This window comes from Nothoprocta perdicaria, unplaced genomic scaffold, assembly GCF_003342845.1.
Source record: "Nothoprocta perdicaria isolate Ctin4 unplaced genomic scaffold, notPer1 scaffold_4, whole genome shotgun sequence".
NCBI classification, from domain to species: Eukaryota; Metazoa; Chordata; class Aves; order Tinamiformes; family Tinamidae; genus Nothoprocta; species Nothoprocta perdicaria.
The window spans coordinates 1511733-1528138 of NW_020455643.1; the positions used below are offsets into that span (position 1 = coordinate 1511733).

Sequence of the window (16406 nt, forward strand, 5' to 3'; positions counted from 1 at the left end):
ACTGCCACCTAGCGGGGAATAAAACTCAATTATTTCCTGGGATCGCCCGTTTCCCCGGTGTCCCCGCTCCGGCCGGGTCAATGTGCCGAAACCTTCATTTATTACTCGTTTTCACGCCAGAAAGCACTGTGTGTACACGCGTATGTGTTAAACACTAACTATTTTCAAATATAGTTCCAAGGATTCACTATTCGACGCTTCTACCCGTGCCTTGATGGACTGCGTCTCTCTTTCGAAACGTCCCCCTCTCCACGCGCTGGGAGCCCGCGGGGTATCCCACGGAAAGCGCGGGAAAAGCCGGCCGAGGCCGGTACCGGCCGGTTCCGCCCGGAACCTTCTGGAACCGGGCCGCACGGCGCGGCGTCGGTTGCCACGGCAACCGCGGCTCCTGTGTAGCGTCCCGCCCCGCGGGGACCAATGGCAGCGCCGGAGCGGCGTCACGTGGCGGGGAAGGGGTGGGGGATCCGCGTGCGGGGGGCTGCGCGTCTGCAGAGCGCGCGCGGCGCCGCCGGGTGAGGAGCTCCGGGTGCAGCCATGTTCGGGGGCTTGGGGCGCTGCTTCGAGGAGGACCCGTTTTTCCGGTGAGGGGCCTCGCCGGACCCCGGGGGCGGCAGGGGGCGCCCGTTGGGATGGGGGCTTCCCGCCTGGAGGGGCTGCCGCTGCCGGGGGGCTTCGGCGCCCGGAGCCGCTTTGCCGAGGAGAGGCCGTTGGGGCTCCCCGAGGGGGTTAAATACCAAAGTTCGGGGTTTTAGTCCCCTTCTCGCTAATGCTCTTCATTTTTTTCCTGCGTCGCGTTGCAGCACGGCGCTAGCCTCACCGGGATGCGCGTTGGGAGGAAGGCGGCGCCGTTGGTGGGAGCTGCTTCACTTCTGTAGTGTCTTTAACGGCTTCCATAAAAGAGAGACTGACTGGGTGTTCTAATTTCCGCGGCTTTAAACGTATTAATTCATTTAGAAGGCTGTTATTGAGCACCTGTTGTGGATGTCTGATACATGCAGCCCTGGGTGGTGTTTTTTCGTTAAGACTTTGCAAGCGCCTGTGTGCGAAAACACCTGAAGTAGTTAATGGAAAACGTCTCTTTTTTTGAGAACTTATTTGCAGAACATGTTGACACATCAGTTAGGCAGAAGGACTTTTCTGTTTCTCTTTCAGGAGCTCGGTGATAGTGCTTTAGTGGTTGGTACGTGTGCATACTTAGGCAACAGAATTAGTTTAATTTCCTGTGGGAACCCTCATTTGCTTTGGGAAGATGGGCTTAAATAACAGGTGCTCCACTGGGGTGTTGGGAAAGCCCAAAAGTTTAAGCACCTGGTTTAACCTCCAAATTACACGGCTTGTCAGACACTCAGTTGCAGCAGGGAAGGACGCAGGTGAGTACTCATAGGAGCCTGTAATTTTTTTTTTGGATGTGGTATTTAGCATGTGGAGCTTAATTACAAGCTAAGTGTGATTCCCGTGGGTGGACAAGGAAGGACAATGCAGCGGGGCTTGTGCCGTGGGTTTGTTGACTCCCTAATCTCCTGGTTACAGGATATTCTAGCCGGGATTGCCCTGGTTGCTCTGAGGAGCTGCCTCTCTGCTGCAGAAGCACCTTCTTAGCAGTGGGAAGTATGCTCAAACTTTGAGTGCTCTTGGTGGGTGGGTTGTTAAAACAGCACGTGTGTTGTTGTCAGTTACACCCAGGAAACGCTGCAGAAAATCCCCTTATGTGAAGTGAAAATAAAGGTGAAAATGCAGTTTACAGTCACCTGCATATTCAAAATACACTTTCATGATGCTCTAAAATATCAGTTACTGTTCTCTTGCTTGTTAATTTTTAGTGTAGCCACTGGTACAGTTAAAGATTGGAGGGAGACGTTGCAGCAGCTAGAAGGGAGCATGTGTGTGCAAGTAATGTGTCAAGTGCAGGGAAGGGGCTGAGTGATGTTCTAGTGCTGTCCTGGTGCATCTGTCTTGGGGAAATGAGCTTACTGCTTTATGTAAGAAGATGATCTTCCAAAACAGTGTAATGCTGGTGTTCTGTTGCCTCGCAAGGAGAGGTTTGGCTGTTGCACTGGGAATAGTGCCCAGGTTAAAAGCAGTGTCTCCATCGTGAGCATCTGTGCTGGCAGGTGCTGCTCCGTGAGCCAACTCCATGCTTCCAGGGCCAGCTGAGCTTCCCCCAAGAGCTGGGACAGGTGGAATCTCCTCTGCCAAGTGCAGTTGTCCCGTGTTATGGTTTGCCATTGCACAGGTTTTGTTACAGCTCCAGGTGTTATATTCAATGTGCTTCTGCAGCTTTGAAGGATGCTTTTTTTGAATTAGGAAGTTGAATGATGTGAAGCACAATTTTCAGAAAGTATGGACTGAATTTCTTCTAAGAGACTGGTTTTTCTGCTGAACAGAAACATAGAATGAAGGAAGGAGGAGCCATCATTTTGTTACTCCAGCATAATTGCTTTCAGCTGGAATGTAGAACATTAAACTTAAGAAGTTGAACCTGAATCATGCAGGAGCTAAACTTGACAACTGATGTGTCTGCTAGTACTGCTTCTTACTGTGTGTTAGCGTCTGCCTTTTTAAATAGTATTCATCTGCCTTTTTAAATATTTTTAATATTGTCTTTTTTGTATAGTTGTATTTGTTTTATATCTCAACAGCCTTGGAGGCTGAACCTCTGGTTTGCTTTAGTGATCCCTTCCACTATATGAATGTCAAGTGAAGGTCAATTTAACTATCTGCTAATGCAAATTCTGTTATTGCAAAATAACAGAACAGCAAATATATGAACGGTTGGTATTTCCCTTCAGAATTTAGGAACTAATTTATGGTGGTTAGTGTGTTTAAGACACTAAATCAATGTGCCAAACCCTTCTAAAAGCTTCATTCCTTTCTCCATCAATATTATGGGACAGTAGTGCCAAGCGTGTAGAAGTCATGTGTCAATCTCTTTTTAAAACAAAAGAAGAAGAAATAATAAGAGATACGCTGATACTTATACGTACAGCTATCAGATTCTTTAAATGAAAGGTGAATGACCAACAAAAGTTAGCAGAGAAATGAAAATAAGGCAAAAAAAAATCAGAAAATATCAACTTTATTTCTTAATTCTGATGGTCTTTGTTCCTGGGTAATGGATTAAACACTACTCAAGTGCCAGTGTACTTCCAAACAATCTCCTCTGGCACCATCTGAACTTGTTTTTATTAATATATAGGCACTACTGTAACTTCATGGTGTGTTTATGTGCTTCCCTGATCTGGGCTTGTGCAGCAGTTTTGCATCTGTTCTTCATCCCCTGGAAAAACAAGGGGGCTCTTGCTGTCTGAGAGCTGCTTATCACGTTGAATTGAAGCTAAAGCAGGCAGTCATGTGAGTAGGATAGATAGGCTCTGCTCATGACACTGGAAAAAATACTTGTAAGCTCTAATGGTCTGTCTGCCCGCACTGACTGGAGTATGTGCATCGCCTAGAGGGATATTGTTGGGTTACAGATCTCATTGGAGAATTAATCCAGTGTTGCAAGTGTAACTTTGTTTCTATTTGTATGTGTGTGTATCTATCTCTCTATATATATTTAAGGGAAATGAAATGCAATGTCATAACAAGAGGCACAAGAAGAGATGGGAGTTGCAAACTTTCATAGGGCTGCGGATGGGCCCGGGGGAGAGGCAGGAAAAGCTATTGAGGAGACAGTTGGGTATTGGCCAAGTTAGAGGAGCAGCCTGAAGCTTTTCCTATGTGGAGGGAGAGGTTACGTTATAGGAAAGGCTGTAGGGGCATGAAAGGTCTGGGGAATGCCAAGAAAGGGGTGGGAAGGGAGATGAGGTGCTATGAGCCAGAGTAAACAAATGTAGGAAGTGGCTGTTAACATTTCTGAAGTGGTTTTCAGTGAGGTAGCAAAGGCAAACGTTAAAAGGGAGAAGAGAGAAAATAAAGTCTGTGGGGTTTTTTATTTTTTTAAATCCCCCTTCGCTAGACCATAAGCAACAGTACTGAATGTATACTATGATTCTGCCAACATCGTATTTTACTCCTTCTGGCCTCAGTTTGAACTCTAGTTCTTTGCAAACTAGGGAATGCAAAGAATTAATTAACAATGGGAGCGGTGGATGCAATGATTTGCTTGCAAGCTGAGCTTAGGATTTATGGTGGAATTTTATAGCTGTTTGGAGACAAAAGTTGAGTGTTAGGAAGGAGGAGAAAAGAAACAAAAGCTCACAGGGAAAGCAAGAAAGATGGTGAGAATTTTTCCATCCAAGTGGAGAAGAGGGATACCAGCACATTGGGAACTGGGGTAGTGAGGATGCAATACTGGGTCATAAAATAAAGCTGGCTGGAGTTCAGTGTATGCTATTAATTTTCAAGCATGTGGGTTCAAGAAGATTAAAAGTAGGATGGAAGAGTAGAAAACCTGTGGAAAACCTCTTAGCAGGAAAGGTTAAGATCAGGAATAATCCACCATTAACCTCTGCTAGACCAAAGCACAGGGGAAAAAGTGATTATCTTAATTTCAGGGGCTGCAGGTAAAAGAAATTAAAGGTAAAACAGATCACACTTCAGTTTCTGGCAAGTTGCAAGTGCATAGACTGGAGTGAAAGATGACTGTGAAGGATGGAAAACTTCACAAAATAAGAAGAAATAGGAGTGCGAAAGAACATGAGAGAGTAATTAGGAGTACTCTCATGAGAGAGTAATGAGGAGTAATGAGAAGACAAAAGGAGTAAAAAAAGCCAGCTAACCTGAGATGGGGGAAAAAGTGGAAGTGAGAATAATTGAGGACAATGACTCTCTAATTAGGTTCAATTAAAATAACAAATGCAAGTAGAACACCTTATGGAATGATTTAAAAATCTATTTTAAATTATTTTGTGACTGTTTTACATAGCTTGAAAGAACATCCGCTAACTTTCAGTGTGGAATGTCTCTTTTTTTCAGGGATCCCTTTGCAGCGCATCATGAATACATGCGCCAGATGATGAGAAGTTTCTCCGATCCTTTTGGAAGAGATCCATTCCTCAGCATCACGGACAGTAGGGAGAGAGCGGTAGAGCAAAGATCGCGCCATGAGTCTCAGGTTGCTCCAAGAGGAAGTCGCAGAGTAAGATTTGGGGATTTTTTTCTTTTGTTTTTTCTCTAGGATTGTTAAATAAAGTTTATATTTGCTAGGAATAGATTTGGCTTCATATTTGCATTTTGGCTGATATTAGTCCTAAGCAGGCCTGCTTAGCTAGGTCACTTTTATCATTCTCAATAAAATGTGAATGATACTTCTTAATTCTGTAATGGTCAAACATTTAAGCATCTACTTTGACAAGTTTGTTTCCGTTAAAACTAATAACATAATAAATCTGCTAGTAAATATTTCTAATAGATGTTTAATAAATATTGTGTATTAAATGCTTCTATTGCAGATAGGCTTTGAAAAAGTACAAGATGGTCTTCTCTGAATGTCTGTTTCCTTTTTATATTTAATGGGTTTTTTATGTACTTTAAAGTACCCTAGTATATATTTTGCCTTCACTTTGGACTTCAGGGTCTTGTCAGTTGATTATGTTAAGGTATTATTAATCCATTAGAATGTTGAGCTCACAAATCTTGCTAATGGATTTTAAGCACTTGAAAATCCACTGTTAACAGTTTATGGTCTAGCAAATCGGCAAAAGATAGAGTCTCAGGCACCAGGTATAGTTTATCTTCATCAGAGTATGGAGAGCTCTGCAAATTTTATTGAGATAATCTGCAGAAAAAGGCATCGTTGCCACTGTTGTCGTTCCATGGTTACATTTGATTTTTGTATTCCCTTTCCTTTGAAGTAAAGGCGCTTTATGTTGACTTATAATATTGTGTATTTAAGTTAGTACAGTTAATTGTTACAAATGAGAATTATGTAATGTAAAATAATTAACACTAAACTTCTACTCTTGTATATGAGCCAAGCTTATGTTTCAGCCACTTAGAACACATAGAATGTTAAACTCTTCTAGTCTATCTTGTGCAAAGGCTTCATATTCTATATTTTTTTCAATTCTTAATTTCTTTTAGCTACATAGATGTAAGGATTCAAGATCATGTAAATTGATTTGAAGCCCAATATTCTTGTAAATGATCATCTACAACTGAGAAAAGCTGGCAAAAATCTATGTACAGAAAATTCATTTTCAACTGTCTGGTTGTGAGTGACAATTATTGCTTATGTTTCTCTAGTTAAATCTTACCTGATTAAAAAAGCTGCCATCACTGCTTCCTCTCTCCTCCCAGCACAAGCACAATATTTTGAATGTTATTTTTTAAGTCAATGTCACTCTACTGTTTGAGTTCCAGCACGTGCAGATTATAGAGGGTTATGGAACTCGGCCAGATTATGCTGCTCTTATTCAAACATAGATATTCAGAACTTAGGCATAGCTGAAACAAACTGTCACCTGCAGGTCAAGAGGGTAACTGTCAGATTCTTTCCTCTGCACTCATGTCTTGTCGGTTAGTTTCAAATATAGATGTAGCTGGATCTAATTAAGGGAAAGGCTTTTCTCTGTTGAAGCAGATTCTTAAGTCCTGCTCAGTCGATACTTAAAAATGGATCTGGCTATTTTCTAAGAAAAAAGAAAAGTCAAAACCTAACCTATTTTGGTATTTTGGCAGTGGGAGATGAAGGATAAAGTTTTCTATGCCTCACCTTTATAAAGAATTTAAAGGTGTAAGAGCACTGTATTATTTTGTTGAGTGTAAAAGAATTCTTGATCTTCTATCTTTTAAATACGTCATTATGAAGTTCTCCACCCAAGAGTTCTCAGGAAAAAAAACATCAGAACTCATTATTTGATCTTGATATAGTCCTGAATTGCTTTTGCTGTTCCTCCAAGAGTGATGCAAGCAAACTTGATATCCATATGTTCCTACATAAAAACCTAACTATATCTTGATTGTTGTGTGCAATACACTTTGTTAACAGTATTCATATGATTAACCTACTGTAATTTGTTGTAAAGTAAATTTTAGCATACCTAAGCTTCCTTTACAAGTGAAAATTTGTTGTTACAATTCTGCGTGCATAGAGCTGTTTGAAAAATTAAAGCCTTTGGAAATTTGCAATATTCAAACAGATCAGATCCCCCCTTTTGGGGGAAGTGGAGGAGGAGATGAGGAATAGGAGGAGTAATAGGGGAAAACATCTTCAGAGATACTGTTAGTGTGTGTGCGCACATGATGTCTGTGACAGTTTGACTTGCATTTATTCCATGTGACTGGGAGAACTCACTGTAGTTTTGAACTTTTTCAAAAAACTTAATGTCATAGTAGTTTTCAGCCCTGGGAATGATTTCTTGTGTTAATATTAAAAAAGCAACAACAAAATAAAGCTATCTCTTATTGTTAACTGGAAACCATGGTGGAACTTCAACAGAAGCTTGGTCAATAGGATATCTGATTGCTGTATATAATAGGCAAAAAAATTAAGAGCTTTCAATATCTTGTAAAATAGAGTACTTAATCTTTACTGTGACTAATAACTTTAAATTATTATTTACTAACATGTCCTTTTGTACCAATAGGATTATAGTCTTTTCTACCCCTACATATTAGATAGAGCTAGAATCTGAAAGCATTCATAAAGACTCTCTGCAGGCAAAAAAAAAAAATCCTTACTTTTGCAATTTCAATCTTTTTATAAAGAGTTTGTACCTCTGCTTAACTGGCCTTTCTTTAGGTAGCCTTTTATATAACTGTCCCATCTTAGTTTCCTGGAAACATCAATTTGTTTTCTAGGAGCTCATTACCCTGTCATATAGGGATATTCAATACGTGCTGGTCAAACAGGAACTGTATTTGCTGGTGTTTATAGCTACATCTATTTATACACCTGCAGAAGAATATAACTTGCTCATGGGGGATTTATTAGTCTTCAGATGGTTCTGTATATGATGATAGATTTACTTAGAACTTCTCTGCAGTGACCTTTGAAACTGCTGACAAGTCAGGCTTCTTTCTCTTTATTGCAAGAAGACTATGGATATTTTAGAGAAATGTATTTATAATTTATTGTAATATGTAAAGAGCGCCTGATCAGTTGCACCCCTTGTTTTTCTTTTTCATCTCTAACTATATTTTAAAATGCTGACATAATTTTACACAAACTTAAGGGGTATATTGATGATTTTAATCAGCTTTCAGTATGGGATTGTATGAGGTGACAGTTACTGCTTTCTCATTTCAAAATATTTTTATCTTTATATACCAAGAAGCTGTTGCATATGGTCACAGCACCCAATAAATTGTCGAGGTACCCTTGAGTGATTGTATTTGATCAGAAATATTTAATACCACCTGCTGTACATGAAAATGCACTAGCTATGTCTGCGTCTCCTAATAGCTACAAAAACTAAAGGAAACTGGTTAATTTTTCCTTCCAGGCATTAAGCTGCTCCCTCATGCCCTTCTCGGGCTTTGGTAGGCTGGTTAGTATCCCAGGAGCAGTGACCTGTGTAGCTCCTGCCAATACCCGTGCCGCTCTGCATGGCTGGTGCATGCACCAAGGGCAGATGTGTGCGCTTGCAGGCTGCTCCCGTTGGCCTTCACGTGCACTGAGCTGCGTAGTGCTGGAGGCTTGTTTCTGATTAATGGCAAGGGGGAGGTAGGCTAAACACTGATACCGAGTTTGAAAAAGTGGCTATTTAGCAGCCTGTTTTCCTCCTCTGTGGTTTATCTGTTTGTCCTTTCTCTCAGAACTGTCTCCGAATGAATGAAACACTGTGCTCAGGGATTGAGGGCAGCCACAGAGCAGCAACTGCCAACCCGAAGCGTGTTGGTGTCTGTGATACCCAGCAGAATGTAGGTGCAGTGCCCACGTGTCTGGGAGCAGAGGCAGCCTGAGTTACTGGCCCTTGCAATGAGCTGATTCACTGGAATGTCTACAGGAACTGCCGAAAGGTTTTGATAAGCCTTAAAAGAAGTTTCAAATGCCTTTTTATCCTTCCTTCCAATAGCAGCTTTTATCATTAGTATATGCTGTCATCTACAGACCTTGATAATAAACCTGTGCGTGGGTGCCTCTCAAAATCATTTGTGCACCAGTGCATCTTCTGCTTTCATGTTTAAAACAAAAAGTTGAATATATACACATCATCAAATCTGTAAGCAGCCATTATTATTCCAAGTTGATGTTTTCTCATTCTGCACACCATCTGTATGTTATTTGAGGGATGTACACAAGACTCTCTGCAGAGGAGAAGCAACGGCCAATACTCCCATGAGAGGATTCAGGTGCATGAAGAGTTTAAGTGCAAATCCCAAACTGTGTGTCATGAATAACCAGGGCCAGGATCATGTGGGTTTTTATAGCTTTGCACATTCATCCTGTAACTTGCATGTTCCTTGCTACAGATTTGGCTTTATCTTTGTATGCTGTTAGGACAGATGAGTTCACCTTATCTGCTCTTTCTCTTCAATTATTTAATGACTTCCTTTGTTAAAGTTGTGATTCACTTGTTCTGTTCAATCTCAAAGTAAATTAATTTTGCAAATCTAAACTTGAGTTTTGCTTCTGACGATAATTTGAAGTGAAATTTTTGCATGTGGAAGCATAAGATGGTGAATTTCAGGTTTTACTCTATGCAAGAGGTGTGGTAAAATCCACTATTTGTACTTCAACTTATTCTGGAATGCTTTATTTCCATCTTTCTGCTCCATGTGGAACTCAGAGCTAGGTCCAAGAAGATCCTTTCCAGTAATGACTTGATAGCAGTGTTTGCAGTACTTCACCACGCATCAGGAAGGAGTTTTCCTAGAATTTCATTCAGCTTCTTTCCTGCTTCATGCTTATTATAACAGGTCATATGCAATAAGGGTTTGAATAATAAGGGAGATTTGGTCTTCCATAGATCTGTAAGGTGTGGAGGGCCATGTGCTACTTTTGACTGCAAAAGCAACTGCAAACTAATCCTTTTAGAAAGTACATGAAAACATTTCTTGCAGACTGTCCATGCTATGTGCTTATTCTGACCTTTGGGTGCCAAAAGGCTCACACAGCCCTCTTCAACACTTGCTTCTTGACAATTAGGCTTCCTGTGCTGGCCTTTATTTGTTTATAATTTCATAAGGTGCATTTTGGCTTGTGTGTGTTTAGTGATTGCAGCCTGTGAACCTTGTTAATGCTCTGATTGGCATCAAAACAGTGCATGTTAACCAGCTTTAGAAATGAGCTGTCTTAATCTTCATCTTTGTTTTTCAGCAGGATTCAGATTTTGGGGAGCCATTTTTTGCAATGGACAGAATGATGTCAAATATGCGAAACAGTATGCTAGAGATGCAAAGAAAATTTGTGAGTAACTTAATTTGTTTTATATTGGATAATGACAGTGACTTAAACTGTTATTTGTCTGGAGCAAGGAGAAGAGGGGGAGGTTACTGGCTAAGAACAGATATTAAGAAAATATACTGGATAGTTTTGTTTGCTTTCTGGCCTGGAAAACACTATGATTATAGTTCTCTATACTGTCACTGATAACTTGCTAGAAGCAGTACTTTAAATGTAAGCTTAATTCTCTAGGGTTGGAACTGCTTGAAGCTGTCTGGCTTCTCTGTTGACAGAGCTGAGTACACCCTCAGTACAGGAGAATTAACGTTGTTACTGCACCTCCTAAAACAGCAAACTCCCCAAAACCTAAATGCCACCCCCCTGTGCATTTATGCACAGTCTTATTAAAGACCGTGCTTTTTAGAAATAATCCTTTTTCCACCAGTTTTATATTCACTGCTGTTTCTTCTGCAGTGCTTGAAGACAGAACATCAATATGTATTGACAGCACTGCTGAATACGTTTATTAACGGGGCCTTGTAAAATGGATTGTTAACATCGTTGCTAAAATCCTATTTCACCTGAACTTTTACTTGTCACCTGAACTCCTTACTAGATCTTGCAACCTATGACATCAGTCATGCCGTGTACATCTCCACTGGTAAACTGTGCCAGTATGAGCCATTGCTTATTGCTGGCTGTGCATTTAATTTGTTGGCCAGATTCCTGGCCTGGGGAGCCCTGTGCCTAGACAATGCTAGGATAAGAGTGAGGGCATATTGTGTCCCAAGATCTGTTCCCAGAAGGCTACATAGGCACATTCCCACCAAACTTGGGAAGAAAGATTTATGAAGGGGGGGGAAAGGAATAAATTGAGGTAATCGGATCAATTTGTGTGGATGGAACCGTGTCTGATACTAGAATTGAGGGTTAATTCCCTGGGAGTCATTGCTTTTCTTGGTGATAATTACATTAAGATAATCTTAGAATATAAGAAATACTATCCACAGCTTTAAACTTATATTAATATGAAAATTGCAATGATTGCTCGTAGGATGACTTCTCTGTCCATCCAGATGCCCACACATTCAGTTCCTCTTCTGTGATGACATATTCCAAAGTAGGGGATGAACCTCCAAAAGTTTTCCAGGCTTCAGCTCAGACACGTACAGCTCCCGGAGGTGTAAGTAGTCTTGAGATGCAGTGAAGAGCTGATAGGTAATTTACAGAATCAAAGTTAACCTGTGTTAAACCACAGTTGTTTTACTGGAGAGAATTACTCCTGTAATTTAGAAAAATACATGTTTACAGAGTACTACTTTATGTGAAATGCTGCTTAAGCTACAGTGCTATTTTCTTCCTTGCTATTTGTATATAAGTATACATTTAGTTAAAATGTATGCATATCAAAGATGGGAAGAACTGAGAGCCAGATCCTGTGATTTTCAAGGTAGTGTTCAGTGAATTGCTGTTTGCTATAATTAATCTGCCCATGTGCATTTTAAACCATCTAAAGCATAAGCTATCAAAGGCTGTCTATTTCTGCACAGTGTCACTTCGAATCACCCCCTTTACTCAAGTACTTTTACATGCTTACATAATGCCTCAGCTGAAGATGCCCTTTCATTGGCTTTCTTGCAGCTGTTGCATCTAATTCTGCTAAGAAATTTGAATTTGAACCCTGAAGCAAGGTTCATGAAAGACTATATGCAAGCAGTAAAGGCCGTTCAGCATGATTGGCTGTGGGATATGTTCAAGCTCAAGCAGGCGCTCGGTTATCAAAAAGGTTCTAATAATATACCTATGAACACAGTGATAAGTGGTCGCCAGGGTTTCAAACCAGTCAACATGACAACCTGGTAATTAGTTGTCCCTTCGTGTTGAGAATACTGGCATACGCTATTATTCATCCTGGTGTCAAGACGAACGTTGCAGACTTGTCTGCAGGTGGTATATTTAGACCAGGCCTTGACAGATTCTGCCCTCCACCTCTCCCCCAACAATTAATAGCCAGAATGTGCATTCAGTGGACAAAAAGAAATTGCTTGTTCTCTGTTTTGCTAGTGTATTTTTAGGTAATGCAATAAATGAAATGACTGGAAAAGCCTATAAAATCTTATTTTAAAAAATAAGAAATAAAAGCTTTGTGGAAGAAAAAAGTACTGTTGGAAGAACAAGTATTTTCCTTTTCTATACAGGTTAAGGAGACAAGAAAAGCGCTTAAAGATTCTGAAAGTGGAGTGGAAAAAATGGCTATTGGTCATCATATTCATGACCGTGCCCATGTTGTAAAAAAATCAAAGAACACCAAAACTGGTGACGAAGAACTGAACCAAGAATTCATCAACTTGGATGAATGTATGTCTTTATATGCAATATTCTGGTTTTACACTGGTATTTGACGTACAAATTTTGAAGTTTCAGCTTGGACTCTTTCATAGAAAGTGCTGAGTCTGCAAATCAAGATCTGTATGTTCAAGTTTCTGATGTAAAGTGGACCCCTAAGTCTTTTTGTTTTGTTTTTAAAGTTAAGATTTGGAAATGTTGCATCATAATGATACAGTGGGATCCCTTTGCCTGTATGGTAACTGCTTGTATTTGAAGATAATTTAAATAACGTTTTATATTTTCAAATGAACGTCTTACAGAATTGTTAAATTTGCTGTGTGTTTATTTACATGGCTAGTCTTATGTCTTGTTAAAATATGCGTATCAACACCTTCATCTGCTTCTACAAAACTGACTTTCAGTTTAATTTTATCTTCCAAATTTCAAATTTTTATTTTCTAAAACCTACTGGCCATAGTCTTTTTGGTATGGAGCTTCCAGAAGTAGTCCTCGGGTCATGTTAGAGAAATGTGGACCATAAATTAAAAAACACTGTTTCAACAAAATTAATTTTGACATGCTTTGTTCTGGCTTGGTTGCATTTGTTTAGAATAAAAATAACTTGAACTCTTTTTCAGCTGATGCCCAGACCTTTGACGAGGAGTGGCAGAAGGAGGTTTTGAAGTTCAAGCCATCTAGAGCTACATACAACGTAGAAGCTCCAAAATACAGAAGTATTCACAACATACCCAAAGATGGATCAAGAAGGTAAAAATGTAGTTTCCTATCAGAGAAAAGTGAAGAGCATCAATAGAACAAAAGCCAGTTCTGAAGCAGTCTAAATTAATGGACAGTGCTTTCTGTCAGTCTGAGAAGAAATAGCATGCTTTATTTCTGCTTTTTTGATGCTGCTGCACTACATATTAATATAAGGTAGTATTTTTGTAACTAAACTTCGAAGAAATTCAGTACTTTGTCTTTGAAAATTGCTATAAATTAATAGAATAAAATGCGTGAGATTTTTCTAGACTAGTGTGTCAGTACTTTTAGCTCAGTTGTGCACAGACATAAAATCCCTCCCCACACACCCTACTCCATCATTAAGCTGGGTTAGTTGTATTAAGATTAAATCCTTCTGTATGGATTAAATCCACTTTTGTGGAAAAAGGTGAGATGGCTTTGGTAGGGCTATGTGTCTGTCTGCAGCTCTCATTCGGGTTAGGTTTCAATTGGGTTTTCATACAACCCAAAGGTCAGGAAATCTGTGTAGGGACAAGCATTTTACCTGTAGAAGCAGAAACTCCCTTGCACGCTGTTTTCTGTCAAGCTTCATTGTTACCTTCCTCGTGTCAGCGTAAGTTCAGGGAAAGTTGTGATGCTTTCATGCGTTTAATTTTGTTACGGAGTGCTACGAAGGTGAATGATCTCCTTCTGCAAACTGTGCAGAGCATTTTCCCTCTGGCACCTCTTCAGTTCTAGAGATTTACTGCAGAGGCTATCTTGCCTTAAACCTCAGTCTTGAAATATTTCTCCTCAAGTGTGCAAGATGAGGAAATGGTCCACTCCTTTTAGTGCTTTTAGTAGGGCAACTTGGACACGTCAATGTGTGCTTTTTTCTTTTTTTTCCCCTTAATGCTGCCATCCCCAGCATGTAAACAGTGCTCCTTGCATGTCTGCTTAAAAATACAAGAGCAAGTGTGACTCAGGAGTGGTTTTTTGTTTTGGGGGGGTTTTTTTTGCTTAATTTTCATACCTTCTACATCATGGTGCTAATGTTATTTTACAGCTTCAGAAGTACATCTCTTTAGTAGATGTAAGACTCTTTCCAAAATAACTAGACCTTCAAATATTGAACAAAATGCTTGTTAAAAATGTATCATATGTTGCGTTTGATTTTTATTGTTTCAGGGAGAAGCCACTTACAAGAACACCAATTGCAGGTTCTAGAGGACCCAGAATTTCTTCAGAGAACCTCAGTGTGAAAGGATCACATGTTCCCATCAAAAGCAGCAAAAAATAAAAGTTTCCATGTCCTTTTGGACGGAGTCTCTTCAGAGAAGATAATGGTGCTGTCTGTTTATGTTTGTAAAGTATATGCATATATAAGACCAATCTCTGTTTTGTTTTACTATTAGTGTGCCTTTTTCCTCTAATCTTTTTGACTACTGAATGTTCTCTAAATCTCCAGATCTTTGGTTTAAACTATCTATATAGTTTAAGTACTTTCCACTTCAAAGCACTTTAATGGGATATAACTAATTCTGTTTAAAAAATGCTTTACTTTGCCTTGCAGAGTTTTTCCCCACAACTGCACTAGTTGTCTCTAACTTTTTATCAGGCCTGATGAGTACAACTGCTCTTTCTTCTGTTGTAGAACTTTCACAGAACGTAGATTCTTTCAGTTTTGTGTGACAATTGCTAATTTGGGTTTAGCAATATATCAGTTAATCACAGTTCAGTGCACTATTGCCAGTATGTAATTGGATTTGAAGTCACATTGTAAATTGCTATAGAATCCACAGATACATATTCTTCAATGTGGGGAAATAAGTGAAAGGAATACTAAAATACTGATAAAATCTAAATTTTATTTTAAAAAGTATCAGCTTATATTCACGCACTGTGCTCGCATCTCACTTTTGAAGCTAAGCTGTTAATTCTGTGTTTTTGATCACTTGTGTATTTCCCTTGGAAGTGGCCCATTATATTTCAGTCTTGAAGACTCTCCAGTTTTCAGTGTCCTATAACTCAGTTCTTCTATAACTTAGTTCTTAATCAGAAAAGTATGGGGAATTGGTTCAATAGGCAGTTGTTTGTTAATTACATAATTAAGGACTCCTGTTCTAAAAAGCTAAAATATCTCTGCATATAGAAAACTTTCTTCTGTCAGCTGTCATATTTTATATGACTTCTGCACCCCAGTCTAGCAGATGCAGTGGAATATTGTTAATCTTCATCTCCCTTTTTTTCCTCCTCCTTTTTCTTCCCCTTACTCCTTGGTTAAAGGGTTATAGCAGGAGGCAAACTGTGTTTGACTGAGAATGGGTAAAGTCTTGAAGTCCAGATGCTGTTTTGTTAATCAGACTAGATCCCAAGTTGTAGTGTAAATAATATTCTGTAGAATATAGCATTATAGTATTAGCACTGTAACCTGCATTTCAAGGCTAAACTATTAGTGTCGCCTTAAACTATTTATATGATAAATGAAAAAGTCTAAGTATTTGTATGACTAAAAATTAAAAGGTATCTTTTAAAGCACTTCTTTCTGAAAATTCCTTGGAGTATTTAAGGTGGTTCTTGCAACAGAAGCACTTGGGTTACGTCCCTGCTCCCTCGTGGGCCAAGAGCGAGCCCTGGTGGCAGGGAGCTCGCTGCTGCTCTGCGCCCACCATCCCCTCACGGGATTTTCATGCCTTAAATCTTGCGTCTTTTGGAGAGTAGCAAAGGACAGCTGGGGAGCTGGGCCTCCCTTTCTTGAAGACTGCCCCTCTCTTGCCCTTAACTTGATTGGGAACATAACTGACAAATGCCCATCACTATTTCCCACTAATAAACAGCAGAAAAATAAAATGGAGCGTAATGCTTTTTATGTGGTGATTTCAGGGAGGGGAAAAAAAGACCTTCAGTTTCAGTGAGGTGTTCTTAAACAGAAACTACTATTTATCCAATTGCTTATATTTATATAGGCATAAAATGTGTACACACAGGGCCAGGGAAAACTGACTGTACTCTGTAACCTACAAAACCAGTGCATCCTCGGATTGTAAAATTACAGTGGAAAGAGGCTAATTCACCTTATTACAGACTA

At 39.8% G+C, this 16406-nt stretch overlaps 1 protein-coding gene across 1 annotated transcript; it reads left to right on the forward strand.

Moving 5' to 3' along the window:
* The first annotated feature begins 509 nt into the window (after positions 1 to 509).
* MLF1 (myeloid leukemia factor 1) lies at positions 510 to 16372 on the forward strand. The gene is made up of 7 exons (XM_026045378.1): positions 510 to 581; positions 4918 to 5080; positions 10205 to 10294; positions 11325 to 11453; positions 12469 to 12628; positions 13237 to 13366; positions 14507 to 16372. The coding sequence occupies exons 1-7, from the start codon at positions 535 to 537 to the stop codon at positions 14616 to 14618; spliced, it is 831 nt and encodes a 276-aa protein (XP_025901163.1). The 5' UTR covers positions 510 to 534; the 3' UTR covers positions 14619 to 16372.
* The last annotated feature ends 34 nt before the right edge of the window (positions 16373 to 16406 follow it).